At 39.4% G+C, this 17,288-nt stretch overlaps 1 protein-coding gene across 1 annotated transcript in view; it reads left to right on the top strand.

The window, feature by feature from the left end:
• Positions 1-436: 436 nt before the first annotated feature.
• The window catches only part of Sobp (Sine oculis-binding protein), a 36,280-nt gene continuing 19,428 nt past the window's right edge, over positions 437-17,288 (top strand). The window contains exon 1 of the mRNA XM_083131898.1: positions 437-753. Coding sequence (XP_082988024.1) covers positions 673-753 — 81 coding nt within the window. The 5' untranslated portion in view covers positions 437-672. The remainder of the gene's footprint in view (positions 754-17,288) is intronic.

Below are 17,288 nucleotides of genomic sequence, written 5' to 3' on the forward strand. Positions count from 1 at the left end.
AATGAATGAAAAAATGGTATTTGATTGATTGATTTATTTTACTTCGCTTCTTGTGTCACTTTTGTCTAATTTAGACAGATGGGAATGAGTGATGATGAGTTCAGAGAAACAACCATGCCCAGGCCAGGATTCGAACCCGGGACCCCTGGCGTCGTAGCGCGATGTGCTAACCACTCCGCTACGGGGGCCGACTAATGAAAATGGTGAAGGGCAATTTGCCTGTTAGTGTTTATTCACACCACTGTACATAAAAAATACAGACTTTTTCCGCGATTGCAAAAACTCAACCTGATGCGTCTACATGGGATATTTCAAGCCTTCGAACATCAGTTGGCAACACTGTACAAGCAGCCCTGCGTATTCGGGTTCGGGGAGAGAGGTTTGTTGATGTGAGTCTCCTCTACGCAACTTACTCAGTCGGCAAAGATCGCCGCTTCTCGTTAGATGTCGCTTCTTGGCGTCTGAATCGTGATCGAATGTTTACACATTAGAACAGCCTTTTGGGGGCGTTGACAGTTGATTGTGCAGCAAGTGAATGGGAATCTGTGCTTCTCAGATTGTGTCCTTCGCGCACTGTCGGTTGTGACTTGTGAAACTAAGCCGTAAGTGGATTCGGGAAGTGTGTCCATGGTGTGTCTTACTGTTGAATGCTATTTTCATTCGCGATGAAACATGGGGACTCAGACCCCATCCCCTACATCGAGTGACTTCAGAGTCGAAATCAAAAAGGAGTCGCCTGAAGACGAAATAAAGGTAAGTTTTAATGTTTCTCTCGTTTTTCTTCCTCTGTTGTTGTGCTGTTGCGTTCCCCGCTGTTTCACGTGGACGGGACTGGATTTAAACACGGAAGTTAAAAATAAATGCAAGACTTTGGGAAGGCACACACGCACTCAACGCGTATGCTCATCTGTGACAGACATATGATATTTTGGAATGTTTACGTTTCTCGCGATGTGCTGGATAATGTACGTTATTTGACGACGATGAGGATTGACGATTTCTGTAATGTAACATAAAAACACATGGACAAACAAACACAATGAAATACCCACGACTCGAACCCAGAACTTTCGATGCAATAATTCGTTTGTGTCTTTCCCCCCTCATTGTCAATTCACTCAAAAGGGTGGAAATTAAAATTATACGAAATTCGATAATTTGCCCAAGTTATTGCCTTCCAAAGAAAGTGCACTTACGATGCACTCTCGTAAGCAGAATTTCTTTTCGGGAGAGTCTAGAATAGTACATGTGGATAGTACATAGCTGCTTTCTAGGGGATCGGCATACACAATATTTCATACATTTACAACTTTCCACTCGCAAAAATGGCAACCGGGGGTCATTTTAAGGGGGGGGGGTTGAGTTGCATTTACCACTGGTTTTTCCAGAATTCTTCACTGCTTTTATTTCAAAATTTGATTTTCTCAAAATTTCGGAGAAGACTGTAGCCCCATCAACCCCCCCCCCTCCCTCTGCGTACGCCAGTGTTTAGATATATGCATATGTTGTTTACATTTCGTTTAAATTTTATTTGATTTCCTCGAGAGACTGATGTATATAAGCCTTCCTTTCTATTTATATTTGTACTTTTCTTATTTTATGTCGCTTTTAGGATAATCGCGACGACGATGAAGATGAAATTGATGAAAGGGTGATCGCAAAGGAACCCTTCGAGACTCGAAATCTGAACCTGTGACACAAGAACATTGAAACATTTGTTATATATTTCTCCATGTTGGCGTATGTGTGTTATATATGATGATGCCAATGTTAGACAGTCAAGTACCAGTCTCGTTTTCATCAAAAAATACTCGTAAATATACTTATTTCCTATCTTGTTGTTTGGTTAATCTGTGCTGCATGGTCGCATACATACAGGATAAGTAAAATTGTGTAAAATTCCATTTTTCGAGGCTCGAAACGAAGCTTTAACGAGGGGAGAGATAGATTAGATTAGGTTATTTTACGGCGCTTTTCTGCTACTTAATTGCGGCGATGAGGATGAGTGATGATATGATTAAATTAACCAAGGGACCCTCACAATGAACACGCATGTGAGTCCGTAACAACGGCATGAATGTATCTATAACTCTGCCACAAGGAGGCATCTCTACAGTCAGTCTTCCCCACTTCAAAAGGAGTGAGTGACCTTGACTGAATGCACCCAAAAGTCAACCTCACTGCCACGTAGTAGACCCGGTAACAACGAGGCTCTGGCGCCTGAACTCACAGCCAGTGTAATCTTCCGGGGGGCTTGTGTTGTGTGTCGTTCATATGTTTCTGTGATTGTTCCTTCCCCCATTTCATCCTATCACCATTCATCCCCATCGTCGCGATTAGCCAAATGTGGCAGAAATATGACGTTAAATAAACTAATCAATCAACCCACCCTAAAAGGTAAGGGAAGCTTGTTAATGAGCGTTTACCACCAAATACACGTGATATTTAGGGTATAAGAACCGTGGCTCACACACGATACGAACCTTAAATAACTTGAAACTAACCTAATCTCTAGCATATACGGTATATTATGACCAAGGCAAGCAAGTATATAGAAATATGTTTCGGGGGGGGTATCCGAACCAAGTGTCCCAGGAATAATAATAATAATAATGTTTAAATTAAAATAATTATATTAAATCAAATTAATACTAATTACAATACATAAATTAATATTATATTATTATTACACGATTAGGTAAAAAGACTGTAGCTATAAGAATAGAGATATAACAGCGCATATCCATTACGTAGCTTACTTTTAGTTAAGATCGGAATAACTTACATAAAAACAAGTGCTCTGGCAATGAAATTAATGTCAAATGCATGAATAATTGAATATTTATCGAATAACAAAAATGATGTCACATGTATGTTTCTAATAAAAAAAAGTTCAGAGGAAATTAATAACCATCGATTATGCACCAAATGCTAATATTTTCATTATTTAATTTTAGTAAGGACTTGGTAAGTCTTTCGGGGGATCTGGACCCCTCCTAAATACGTCCTTCCTGTCCCTTAAAGCCGTATGATCCCAATATAATCCTTGTCTTCCAATAAGTTAAGTGAGGAAATTATACAACAAATGCTAAATGAGTATATTTTCATTATTCAATTTTCGTACTTAATAAGTCTTTCGGGTGTGTGTGTAGGGGTGGGGGTGGGTCCGGATCCCCTAAATACGTCCTTCGTGTCCCTCAAAGCCCTATGATCCCAATATAATCCTCGTCTTCCAATAAGTTCAGAGGAAATTATACAACAACGGCTAAACGAATATATTTTTCATTATTTAATTTTAGTACTTGATAAATCTCTCGGGGGGGGGGGGTCCGGACCCCCTGGACCCCCTAAATACGTCCTTGGATACGCAAAACCACAAACAATTCAGGCGCCAGCCCCTTTTTCGCAGAAGCCAGCCCTTTTTTTTCACATATGGGCTAAGAAAGTCATGAATCTAAGATGAAATGTGATCTTAAAACATTTAATTTATTAATTAATACAAGATTGTTTTTAATTAACTAATTAAAGAAGCAATTAATTCCTCTACCGGAGAAACTTTCCTAAAGAAGACTCAACCGGTAACAGCATGAATAACTATGAAATATATTCTTATATATGACCGACTCTACCATAACGCTGAGGATTTTAAAATTGGACTAGTAACAGTGCAGAAATTTATTATGGCATGTTTATTATTTTTATTTAACGATACACGTGATACAGATAATTCACAAACATTAAAGAAAAACACTATACTCGTTATTTAAAAAAAAAACACAATGGACATTTCCATAAGCGAACTCGAAATAGTAAAATAAATATACGTAGAACTGAATTTGAAGCGCCCTGGTGACCAAGCGCCCTGTATTTTTCTACCCCTGATTATGAGAAATAAATGTGTGTGAAAATCCTATCAGCATTTCTTTTTGACTCTATTAGGTTCCGGGTATTTTTGGTATTTGATTCCACTTTTTTGCCTCGTTTGGGTTCCAGGTTCAACTCCTCTCGCTTGGTGCGTTCCTAGGTTGCCTCGAATGCTCTGAAGAAAAAAATAAACGAATACGTGAGCAAATGGGAAGAGTAGTGGTATGCTCCTCCCCGCTACGTGACGATATCCAAGGCTTACTTCTGGGCAATAGTGTTGCCCACGAGACGAGACGAGACGAGACGAGACGAGACGAGACGAGACTTTGGTCTGTCCCGTCCCGTCTCGTGAAAATGCTGTCTCGTCTCGCGTCTCGTCTCGAAAATATTCGTTTGTCCCGTCTCGTGTCCCGTCTCGAAGGGTTCTGTCTCGTCTCGTCTCGTCCCGTCTCGTTTTGTCCCGTCTCGTCTCGTAAAAGTGATCCGGGATATCATGACAACAAAAGTCAAAAGTAGCAGAAACACGAAATATTTTTCCGGAAAGTGGGATAAAGCTCCAAATATTTTACCCATTGCGTGGTGAGAATAAATAAGGTTCGTTAATCATGAGGTCATTAATATTAAAAATGCAGTTTGTTGGTTACTGATTGCTAGGTATCTTATGAAATCTACCTTGTTGTTTTTCTGTCTTCCATACAAGAGTGCTCTTTTCATTACTGCTATACCTTTTGGAAGTCTTGAAATGTTTTCCAATAGACCTTCTTTCTTTCTGAATGTCGAACTTCCATGCACTATGAAAATGTACATTTTTTTCTTTAGATTCTAAGCTTGGCGCTGGGGAGCAACCAAAAAGTTTTTAAATGTGTAGTACGAACACAAAAGACTATTTAAAATTTCAATATTTAGTATATTACAAATAGAAAGCATTTATTGTTCTTAATATCGTTAAACATCTTCTATGACATAAGTTTCAAAAAGTGTTTCTTTGTGATATTGTGTTGTTTCTTATGCCCAGCTTATGACGCACATACTTCTTTGTTTTTCCTTTAGCCTTTAAATCCGGTACCACCACCGCTTGATCTAATTTATCCTTCGGCAGGCACGCATCTAGAAATATATGTCGGGGGAGGGTGTCTGAGCCAAGTGTTTCAGAAAAAATAAATGGTAATAATAACATTAACGACAACAATTAAGCAAATGTTTAAATTAATGCATTAATATAATTCATAGGTCTATTCACTTGAATATGTAAATTAATCAATTCTATTATTGTTATTGCATGACATGTTACAAAGATGGTAGAAGAATAGTAATATAACATTACGAATATTAGCTAATATCTAGCTTATGTGTAGTTAAGGACATGTTACAAAGATGGTAGAAGAATAGTAATGTAACAGTACGAATATTAGCTAATATCTAGCTTATGTGTAGTTAAGATCGTCAAAATCTGCATAAAAACAGCTGTCCTGGCAAGAAAATTAATGTCAAAAGAGGTGATGAATTGAATATTTGCTGAATAACAAAAAAAGATGTTACATCCAGTTGACGAAAAATAAAGTTCCTGATTAATATTTTATGCTCATTATTATAAGTAGTAGCGTACATAAAACTTCATTGATACTGTCATTCAAAGCAGTATGATCCCAATAGAATCCTTGTTTTCTAGTAAGTTCGGCAGGAATATGTAACCCTCGATTATGCTAAACAAATATATTTTTTGTTTAGCTAGAGCAAGGCCCCAGGAGGATGCAAGAAGCCTTTCCTGTAAAAGTGTATGTTTTACGAAGCGAACAAACGTGACAAAACCACCACGTATGGAAGGCAAACCTGCATTAAGTTTATATCGCACGCTTACAGAGCCGTGCCTCCTGAAGTTATAAAAATCCCAACTTCAATGATTCTTTTAGACATGCTATAGTTGAAAAAAAAATGTTTAGATGCACCCAAAGTGCATCATTATCAGATTATGCATATAACGTGTTATTGGAATCAACATATTTGTGTAAATTGGGTACCTCCCCGATGGCTTAGTAATAACGTCGAGGTCTTGTAATGAAGGGTGCTCGCGTCGATACTCAATGGAGGCATAAAGTGGATAGGATCGCACTTTAAACAGTAGGTCGGCTCGCGATTTAGCCTATTTGCGAATCAAGTGGACTTTAAAAATATATATATATATATCAACCTTAAGAATATTAGAATAAACTAATTCACCCGCAGGTAAGTGAAATTTCACATATCCTTCTTCATCCTCGTTCATAGACTTCCTGCAATACTCTTGTGTTGCATCCCACCAGGTGCGAAAAATGTGAAGTTATTATTTCCCCGTACTACGTTATTTCTTTTCATAACAGTAAGGCTAAATTCTCGTTTGATCTGAACTTTTAAACAACCACCCTTTCCCATGTATGTGTAAAATAATCCCACTCTGTCTCAGAAAACCTCTTCCTAAGATCAAATGAAGGAAACAACTCTCAAATCTCAACAATTATAATTTTTTGCTTAAATTTCCTATCATTTATACAAACAGTAGCATATATCACGTCCTTTGGTGCAACACTGTCAACAGCTAATGTTACTTTCCTCGTCCCAATAAATTTACTTCCAACCAGTGACGGCGCCAGGGAAATTTGACTGGGGGGTGGGAAGCCTGGCAATAAAATATTGTATGGAGGCAGTCACATTAAAACGCCCGAACACACTACACATATATATACTGATATAATAATAATTATAATAATAATAATTATTATTATTATAATTATTATTATATTCATGTATGGTGTTTTGTGTGTGTCTTTTATTTAGAGTGGACGTTTACTGCCTAAATTTACTTCTTGATTACGAGTTTATCTCCACATGATTCATTTTAATAAAGACATTAATTCTTTTTTATTGGTAAGTTGCGTTGTCTCTAGTGGCCTATTTCAGTATTGAAAGACATTCATAATTTTATAATTCATCGTCTTTCTTGAGATGAAACTACTGATATAAATATTTTAGTTATAAGATAATAATATAAATGATGAAAATTATGCTTCTAAGAGTTTAATTTTCTTGCAAAATAAACGTGACGTTGGAAGAAATGAATCTTCTTAAGTACTAGGAACAATGTGAGGCACTTAGTGAAGTGCAATTCTCCTGTAGGAGAATTCTGCTCTATGTGCTTTGGAGAACACATTGCGCACCTTTGGTACGTCCAGGACTTGACATTTCTTCTCAATGGCAAGAACAGCCAAATGAGGCAGTTTGCATCCAGCATCCTGTTTCGAGCAAGCCTTTTCAAAGATTTTAAGGACAACCATCTTCGTAACGCTGAAGAGTTTTGGGCAAAATTTGTGCTTCACCTTTCAGGGAAATGTTATCACAGGATAAAAAATAAGACAAAGGTTACAGTTATCTCATAATTCAAGAAATATTCTGACCCTGTTAATACTTACTCTTACTCTACCACTCCAACGTATGTCTGTGCTACCCAATTACAGGCACCTATGGAGTTCGTGGGAAGAAGTTTTTCGATTTTGATATGTACGAGAAAGAGCGAACCTGCATCTGATGATTGAAGAGTGCCAAATCCTAATAAGCGTTCTTTTACCTGCCCGCGATATGTTTTGAATCGAATTTTAAGTGTAATTTGCATTTTAAGGTTCACGTTCAATACATTTCCAAATAATATCCCCTCATTAGCTTCAAGAGTATCGAAGAAATTCCGTTTGTTAAGGTTTGCCTCAGACTCATCATCTCGAAATTCAAGTCCCTGAATAGTAAGAAACCGCGATGAATCCACAACAACTGACATGTAGTGTCGGTTTTTCTCCGATCACCTTTGGTCCTGGGTTCGATACCCAGTGCAGGCACTTTAAACTATTAGTCCAATCCCGATTGGCTTTTCTGTGCATAAAGTGGACTTAAAACACCAAATCAACCAACCAACCAAATCTTGAATCAACTTTGAATGTCTTTTAATAATTAGCGTTGTCACTAACGACCACGAATAGAATAATTTGCCCGTACTACAGATGATGTCTTGTGGTCCTGAAAATATTCGTGATGTTTTAAAATCATCCACATTCAACACTTTTCCCCAGTTCTTAAGACTGGTTAAAACTTAGGTTAATCTCGGCTATTACAGGACATAAATGAATGAGAAATCACCTATGCCCGGGTCGGTGCTCGAATCTTGAACGAAAGTCACATACACATAGCTCTATATATACACACTAAACAAATTAATATTTGTTAATCAAGTTGGTATTATAAGCAGGAAAGTGATATCATGCAGAATACACCACTTTGAAAAGGTGAAAATCGTCATACCCTTATAAATGAACTCTCTTATTATTCGATATTTAATTAACTTCAGTTGGGGGCCCCGGGTTGGGGGGGGGGCGAAGTTTCTGACATGGGGCGTTCCCCTGCCCCTCTGGCGTCGTCACTGCTTCCAACCCTCTAATAACTTCGCTGCTGATAGCCTCACCTTCGAAATGGAAGCTTGTGTGTCGGCGAATAATACAAATAACTTGTGTTCACTGTCCCTCTTTCATTCAAAGTCTGCCGTTTTCCTTTTCAGCTTTTATTGCAAAACTTCCTGTCAGCAAGCAAACCAAATTACAGAATTTTTATTGCCCCTCCCTTGCATCAACTTTCATTCCTACTTTAGGCCTGGATTTATGGCACGTACCCGCTACTGCAGGTCAACCTCGCCCTATGTTTGGTGTTTGCCCCCTGAAGCAACGGTGTCCATTGTTCAAAGCGAAACCTTTGTCAGTGGGGAACGGCGAAAAATAGTCTCGGAATACACCCTGGTCGTAAACAAGCTCCCGCCACCCTGACATTGCTGTCAGCTTCCCTCTGAAGTTCGATAAAACTACTTTGTGAAATGTGTTTAATAAAGAGTGAAAATGTAGACAGTAGATACTATACATGTATTTTGCTCATAAACTTGAAGGCTAAATTTACAGAATAAAAAGAACAGCTACAACGTTCCTTCATCTGATTTAAAGAAAGGCTAATCGGGACTGGACCCACAGTTTAAAGTGGGGTTCAAATCACAATGTGCCTTCGCCGGGTATCGAAACCGGGACCCCTTGATTACAAGGCGACGATGCTACCACTGTACTATCGGAGAGTCCCCGATAGAACAAAGTTTCCTTCTACGACGATTATACAGAACTTAGTGCACTTCCTTAATTTGAAATCTATTCTATATCAGCCTCAGTATTTCGTTATTACAATCCAAGGAATAGTATTCTCCTTAAATAAGAAATAAATAAAAACATTGGAAATAATCTTCAAACGGGCGTAAAAAAATCGAATCCAACCACCTGTAGAATGCCTGAGGGAAACAACAAGAATTTTCTCAACAAAGACATATCCGAAGTTTCCATAACATTCTAATAATTTCGCAACCCGTGCAAATAATCATGTGGTAAAATCTTGTCGTGGTTCCCTGTAAACACTAAAATCACCAAATTACTTCTTTCCATATTTCCCGTATTTTCTCCTCCTCTTTAGCTCTCAGCTGTTCGGAGTGGGATAATGCTGGATTATTTGTCCCTAATTATCTCCTTCTCTTAGTCTTGCTTATATCTTGGACTCCTTAATAACTTTCCCAACAACTCCTTATCAATTTGTACTGCCATGTTCCTACAATGTTTTTCCTACTTCCTAATAACAATCACTTCTGTACAGCCTTTGATGTAAAAATTAAATAATAAAAATAAACCATATCCGTCGGTCCGTTTATCTTTCCAACCTATAGAGCTGAGACTATTTTTACAAGATAAACCTCGGACACAGACATTCCACGATCTTTTGGCCCCTCCTTCCACCTTCTTTCTCTACCTGCCCTTTTACTTGACGTTATTCAGAATTGTATTAGTATCTGGAGTACTATCGTAACATAAAGTTATTAACCTGGAATAATTCTTTTTTTTAAAAAAAAAAATGGGGAGTAACGCTCTGTTTCAAAAGAGTAAGGAAATAAGTTTAGGTATTCATTCATGCCTCTCTCTAGAATAGTCTTCTTATTTTGACTTAATACACGCTTATCAACGTTTCTAATTGAAATACTTTATTCCAAGCAAACAAGTATTTGCAACTGATTAAAAATTTTGCTTTTATTTTTTCGAGACATTCGAGACGAGACGAGACTTTTCAAAAGCCGTCCCGTCCCGTCTCGTGTCTCGTCTCGAAAACGAGACGAGAAAGACATTCCGTCTCGTCCCGTCTCGAATTTCAAAAGGCTTGTCCCGTCTCGTGTCTCATCTCGTTTTCGAGACGAGACGGGACATGTCCCGTCCCGTGAGCAACACTACTGGGCAATAACCAACCGTGCTCTATTATATCCGTCTGCAGGAGGAGGCTGCCCTTTCTGACCTCATGTCAGCAATAAAACTCACATGATCGTTCATGCCTGGGGTGTCCGTCCCCCCAGGACGTAGATGCACCCCCCCCCCTAATGCAGCTACTGGCGATGGACTGGCATTAACATTTTTCGCCACAGAAGAAGTTACGGGTTTGAGTCCTGGCTCTAGTGTGAGTGCCCCCTTGTGTGTGTTCCTTCATCATTTCATCTATTCATGCTCATAAAAAGGGAGAATATACGAAAGAAAAGTGTCGCATATTTTTTGGGCAGTTTTGTGGCCCTTTTCAAAGACATTTCCCGGAAGCCCTTTTGCAGACCGAAGACTGAGGGATTACAAGAAAAAAGAGGACAATAACCAGCAACAGGCATGGTTAAGTGAAGGTCATCCCTTACACCCCTGTTGAAGGAGGGGGGAGTACACACACTCTCTCACTCACTCACACACACACACACACACACACACACACACACACACACACACACACACACACACACACACACACACACACACACACAGATTTAGATACAAAACCCGTACCACTTTGTAGCGTTACTTATAATAGGTAGCTACAAACTTCTACAAAGTGTGGTGCTTTTGGGCTAAGGTGCCTCCAAAAGAAGAGACTGTACTTTAGTACGAGAATTTTTGAAATATAGTTCATGGTCGAGGAGGACAAGAAGGGTATAAAGAGCGTAGGTAACAATTTTCTTTTATCACTGCAACTGGCAAAATATTAGTAGTGTTATACGGTAAATAAATGATCAAGAATTGTATGCAAAAACTGGGCACATTTTGGGATCAAAGACGGTATATAAAATGGTATTTTGGTGTTAAAATGGTGAACATAATCGTAAATTTGATTTTAAAATTGTACTTATTACACAAAATGAACATTTCCCTTCTAATAGCACATTTATGTATTAAAAATTATCATCAGAGTTTTATGATTATTCCTGTGTAAAGGAGTTCATTTCTGCTTCTCAAATTTTTGCAGCAGAACAATCAATTTTTCCGTAGTTTTTGCATAACTCACAGGATAATTCAGACTTCAGAAAGTAGACTCGGAAGTGACAAGCGACACGGGGCACCTCTGGTCTGTAAGATTTGCATTCACTCCGCATGTGCCACCACCAGACAAGGCGATACTTGGCACGCTATTGAGAAAAGAGCCCTGTCTGAGAGACCAGCAGTGTGCGAATTAACGGGGGGCATTGTATTCCCGCCCCCACAAAAAAATTATCCCTGGCAAAAGAAAATTATTTTTATCCCTGTCAGGGATGTTTTTATCTCCCTCAACGAAGATGAGATTGAAACCGTATTGTATATCATTTCTTAAATATGTAACAGACACAACTGAAAAATCATTCGTGTCCATTTATGGTATCAAAGATTTCCCTGCCGAACAATATGCAGCCTTGTGCATTAAAAGAAGCCCACCATTGTGCAACTGACCAACCTCACCGATCCAAGACACAGCAGGCTGTTTTCCACTTTAGTTTTCAAGGCGTAGTGCTGATATTTTATATGTATTAAGCCCTTATCACACGAACTGGATTTCTAGTAGGAATGCCCTAGTTGTCGCTGAACTAACGTTCTAGGTAGCAATCATGGCCGCCTGGCTGACTGCTTGACTGGTTTGGAGGAATATGACATGTTCTAATTGCTACTTGCTTTCCTCGACTGGATTCTGTGGAACAGCCAATCAGAGCAAAGTTTCGCCATGTGAAGATAATCTGTGAGTGTGCAATGGAGCGTTTTTGTCTGTGGTTTCCGAGTGTTACTCCAGCAATGTATAACGTATACAGCATGAAAGGCGCGTTACGTTACACAATCTATGCTGAGTGCACGGTGTTTACATTTGAAACAACTAAAATATTCTTCCATAACATGTTACGTGTACAGTAAACGTTGTAAAGTATGTATTTAAGCAGCGCCATTGTTTTGTACCTAATAACGTTTTATACGAAACGTTATTCCTCTCGGTTGAATAGTTATCAGCTTTTAAAATTGTGAAGTGATACATTGTTTATCTCACGCGGCCGCCATTACAACTTTCCTCGTATGGGAACAAAAGTCTATCGACAATTACGCTGATAAGTATCGTGTGAGGCGAAAATTAGCAAATTGGTAACCAGTCCAGCGCCAACTAGGGCATACCTACTGGAAATCCAGTTCCGTGTGATGCGGGCTTTACAAGAAACTCGTTAGATGGATATTAAGTTTGAACTTGGCAATGGAAATTTTGTCAAGCTTTCGGTGTTACTAGTTCGATAGTTCTTTTTGTGTATGACTGATTTCTTAGAATGCATTTCTAAATGACTTGTAAATGTTATCATAAGACTAACCATTGTTGTAAGGTACTTAGCACGACAAGGCAATACTTGACTGACTGGTAACATATACAAATTTACATACCCAAAACAAAACTACCTCCCGAAATGAAATCACAAATACGCCACTGCCACTGATAGTGGCGTATACTGAGTCCAAGATCTGGGCTATCTCACTATGTCACGTGGCCCTAGGCTATGAATAGAAATAAGTTTACCAACTTCTAAGATATCAGGTTGCCAACTCATAGGAAATCAGGTTGCCAACTCATAAGAAATCAGGTTGCCAACTCATAAGAAATCAGGTTGCCAACTCATAAGAAATCAGGTTGCCAACTCATAGGAAATCAGGTTACCAACTCATAGGAAATCAGGTTGCCAACTCACAAGAAATCAGGTTGCCAACTCCAGAATCACCATCATCATTTCACTGATATGAATAATTTTATTTACAATTTCTGATCGATTTTCCTCCTGCATTTTATTCTCTAGACTTCAGGCTTCGCAGATAGCCTAGAATATACGCTCCTGGCCACTGAGTAGACATCCCCTCCCCCCTCCCAAAGCAAGAAGCTTAATTCGTACAGTGGAGACAAGTGACACGTACGTACAGCGTATCGTGTCACTTACGAAAGATTCCATTTATTTCTAAAGCTACATACTCAAATTTGTATGCAAAACAACAAACATTGTAATTTTTCCAGCACCGCGGAGGAAGAGACGCAAATCCCGTGTCTAGAACAAAATTACTATTTACTCTGGTGGGCCATCAAACTTGATTTGCTTACCTATCCACCACTGCATACCCAACCCAACTCATGATACTGATAACTAAATCAGAGCAATTACAGAAATTTTATGAAACAGGTATTAGACCATCATTTCCAACTGAATTGTCTCTTTAGAAATCTCTCAAAATTGACTAACAAGAAGTTTCATCTGTACATGATTTTGAAAAATTATGTTTGAGAAGCACAATACAATTCTACCTTGTTCTTCATAGGTATAACAGGTTTGATACCGGGTGGAGGCACATAGTGGTTCAGATCCCACTTTAAAACTGTATGTCTAGTCCCAATTACCCTATCTGTGCAAAAAAGTGGACTTGCAAATTATTTAAAAGTCCAGAGGTATACCGACCTCCGTACGGAGTGGTTAGCACAGAGTTTTACGACTCCAGAGTGTGCCATAATCAATTTCATGAATTTCTTTGTCCTTCTTCTGTTCCTTTAGATGCAAAATAGTTTCTCATCATCTGGGCAAACAGTTATACCGCGAAAGTTTTTTTCGTTTGAAACTCCTTTTCCTCCCCCCCCCCCTTCCCTCCCGAAACAAACTCGGTGGCCCGGGTCCTTGGGATTCGTACTGTGCCCTCACCTCAGTGGTAATAGGTCCAGTCCCAATTAGCCTTAGCGTCAGACCGACCTCTCTCCGGGGCATTGCCTTGTAATCAAGGGGTCCTGGGCATCTAACTTCCACATAGTACACCCCAAACTGCAATGACCCGAACCAGGGTCTCTGGCATACGGTTTGTGTAGAAAATGAATGGTTGAGGAAACGGTGCAGTCAGAGGTAACTCCTTTTGATTTCGTTCGTGGCCCGCACAGCACACATCTCTGTTGTTTCCGTGTCATGGTGGGGAAGTGACGGAAGCCTCGAAATGTCCATTTTCTTATATTTGTCATACTTAGCGCCACTCGATTTAGTATTTCTTTCCACCAGGGGGATTAAGCAAAGTATTTCTGGTAATCTAAAAAGGGGTACCGTATCAACCCCCCCCCCTCAAATGTCAAAATGAGGAGAAATTGAAGTGGGGCTCTTGTTGGGAGGCCTGGGAAATACAGAAATTTTCGGTCATCCTCATCGTCGCGATTATGCAAAAGTGGCAGAAGAGCGACGCTAAATAACAAATATCAAATCAAATATTTCTGGAGGAGGCACACATGTACATACACGAAGAAAGTGAATAACGGCAAGTTATGGCATTTCCCTTCACAAGTATGTGTATTTTATTTTATTTTAGGAGGGCCTAAAATTTGTAGATCCGGCACTGCTTAGCCAGTTCCGTGTTTGTTCCGGTCCTATTGAAGGGCTATAGAAGCAAGCTCTCCATATCTCACCGCTAACGCCTTGTGTGTAGACAACCCAAATAACGTTACAATTCTCCCGACTTGTATCACAGATAAATGTTTATCTGTGCTCGTTTGCTGTTCATGGATGTACAGTACATGTCAATACTAGACTGAGCAGTACAAAGAGAAATAAGAAATAACGTTGCTGGACGTTGCTTCGTGTACTTAAAGTAGAGCAGTGCTCCGTTCACTGGTATATTTGTTTATTTAATGCTACTTGGGAACAAACCTGATGAATTTGCTTCATATTTGCACTACGTTCATTAGTGCAAACCCTACATTTTACACTAATGTAAATATACAGGGCTACTATAAATGATTCATTCGATTTCAAAATACTGTATTTTCCAAAGTGGTGTACATACAGATATGAATAATACATTAAAATAACTGTAAACTCACCTGCACAAAATGGCGACAAATCGAGAAAAGAGTTTTTGTGTGTAGGAATATGCGAGATGTTCATCTTTATTTGCATTGCAGCGTGCATTCAGAAGATAATACAGAAAATAATCACCATGTAAACAGAGCATTTGTTTACGTACCCCAAGAACACTGGTAGAGCTCAGGGAACGCATCAATGCTTCTCTGATGACCATTGGCCAGGGGATTGTTATAAAATGTATGGGTGGAACTCGACTGTCTCTTGTGTGTGTGTCGTGTGGCCAGAGGGGCACACATGGAACGTTCGTAGAATGTGAGGAAAACTTGGTGAGTTTACAGTTATTTTCATGTATCATTAATGTGAGGAAAACTTGGTAAGTTTACAGTTATTTTCATGTATCATTCATGTCTGTATCTGCAATACTTTGGAAAATACAGTGTTTTGAAATGGAATGAATCATTTATAGTATCCCTGTATTAGAGGAAAGTAATTTCGAGAACAGAAGATCCGACACGTGTACACTATTCTCTCAAGACAGATGCGCAAACGTCGTCGCCATGTAATCAGTGGGTCGTGGATTCGATACCCGGTGGAGTCACATTGTGTTTCGGATCCAACTTTAAACTGTAGGTCCAGTCCCGATTAGCTTTTCTGCCACGCTGTTGCGATGAGCTCAGAGTTACACTAAACTTCGTATAGTTGGCTGTTCTGAACCGTTTATTGAACACTAATCTTGAAGGTTTATTTTACCGAAAAAGAAATTGAGACATCTTTCCGGACTGTGCACGAACGATTCTTCAGAAAGTGCAGGTTTCTGTTTTGTATGTATCACGGCACACGCCTTTAGAAGGAACATGAGTTCGGCCAATACCCAGCCAATGCTACTGCGCTGTTGCCAAATTAATTGTTAGCGCAAGGGAAGGACAGCAAATTCGCGGTGTCCATTATTTTGATAATGCATGCACAGTATATATGAGTACAGTGCAATAATATAGTGAATATTTCTACACAGGATTATAATATCATATCACTGTAGCATATACGAGAAACCCATACCTGAAAGAAGCTTGAAGATATTTATTCATCACCGCTCTCGTCGTCTTCCTCGGTCTCCGTGCCACTGATTTCACTCATTTCCGAGTCACTCTCCTGGAGGTTAATTATTAGATTTTGCACCCTTGGTGCCTGTACTACTGGTGCTAGGTTTTGAGAGTGACATTATTTTAAATAAAAAAACACACGGAACACACACTATCGCACGAAAGGGCTGTATTTAATCTTTTCACAAACTGTTCTTTGTGGCGCACGAGTGAACGATAAGCGAATAATTTTACACCGGCCTTGCTACGAAAACGCTGAACTCAAACTGACCCAGACTTTCAATGTTCGAGAACGCCCAGAACAATGAAGGGTCATTGTTTATATCGAGACGAATTTAACACCCACAGTTTTCCCTAGACACAACTCAGCTGCGTCAACACGGTGTCAACGAAAAAAACAGGCTGAAGGAAATGAAAGGTGTTGTTTCCCTTGTTTCTTCAAGGAGCGATAACTTCGGCTGTAGGCGACGGAAATTCATGGGACTTGGACAGTCAGGTTCAAAATGTCTTTCCCCATCTTATGATGAACCTTAAAGTGACGTGTTTTATGAAAACTTCTTGCGCGCAATAAAAATACAGAACACGGCTTTTAACTTCCGCGCCGCAGTCTCCTAACTGTACAACGTTGCACTCCTGCCATTGGTTGATCGCCACGCACACCCTCTGCGTGGCCCAACCGATATCGCTTCTAAAAGCGTGCGTCGTTATAATGTAGCTTAGCTACAAACCAACACATATTCTCACTGCTTGCTAGATTTTATTGTGGATATGAACGTGGAAACTGTTGCAATATCGTTCAGCTGTGAGACTGAAAAGAGGAAAGTATTTTCAAATAGTGACATAATGCGAAATTAGAGCAGACGAAAGGGAAATATTACTGTGTACATATGAAATGTATACACATCGTTATCCATGTGCAAAAACGTCCAACGTAGAGACTGCAGCTCTTGATATCGGATTTCGTATTATATCGTCGGGCTCATGTCACATTACATGCATACCATTCGCACGGGAGAGGGTGGCTGTTAGAAACTGTCAACTTTGTTGCACAGTGAATAGTGCATCATGATATTTATCTACTTATATTTCAAACTTTGCGTTTTTTT

The sequence above is a fragment of the Lepisma saccharinum genome, chromosome 11 (assembly GCF_977018435.1).
Source record: "Lepisma saccharinum chromosome 11, izLepSacc3.1, whole genome shotgun sequence".
NCBI lineage: Eukaryota > Metazoa > Arthropoda > Insecta > Zygentoma > Lepismatidae > Lepisma > Lepisma saccharinum.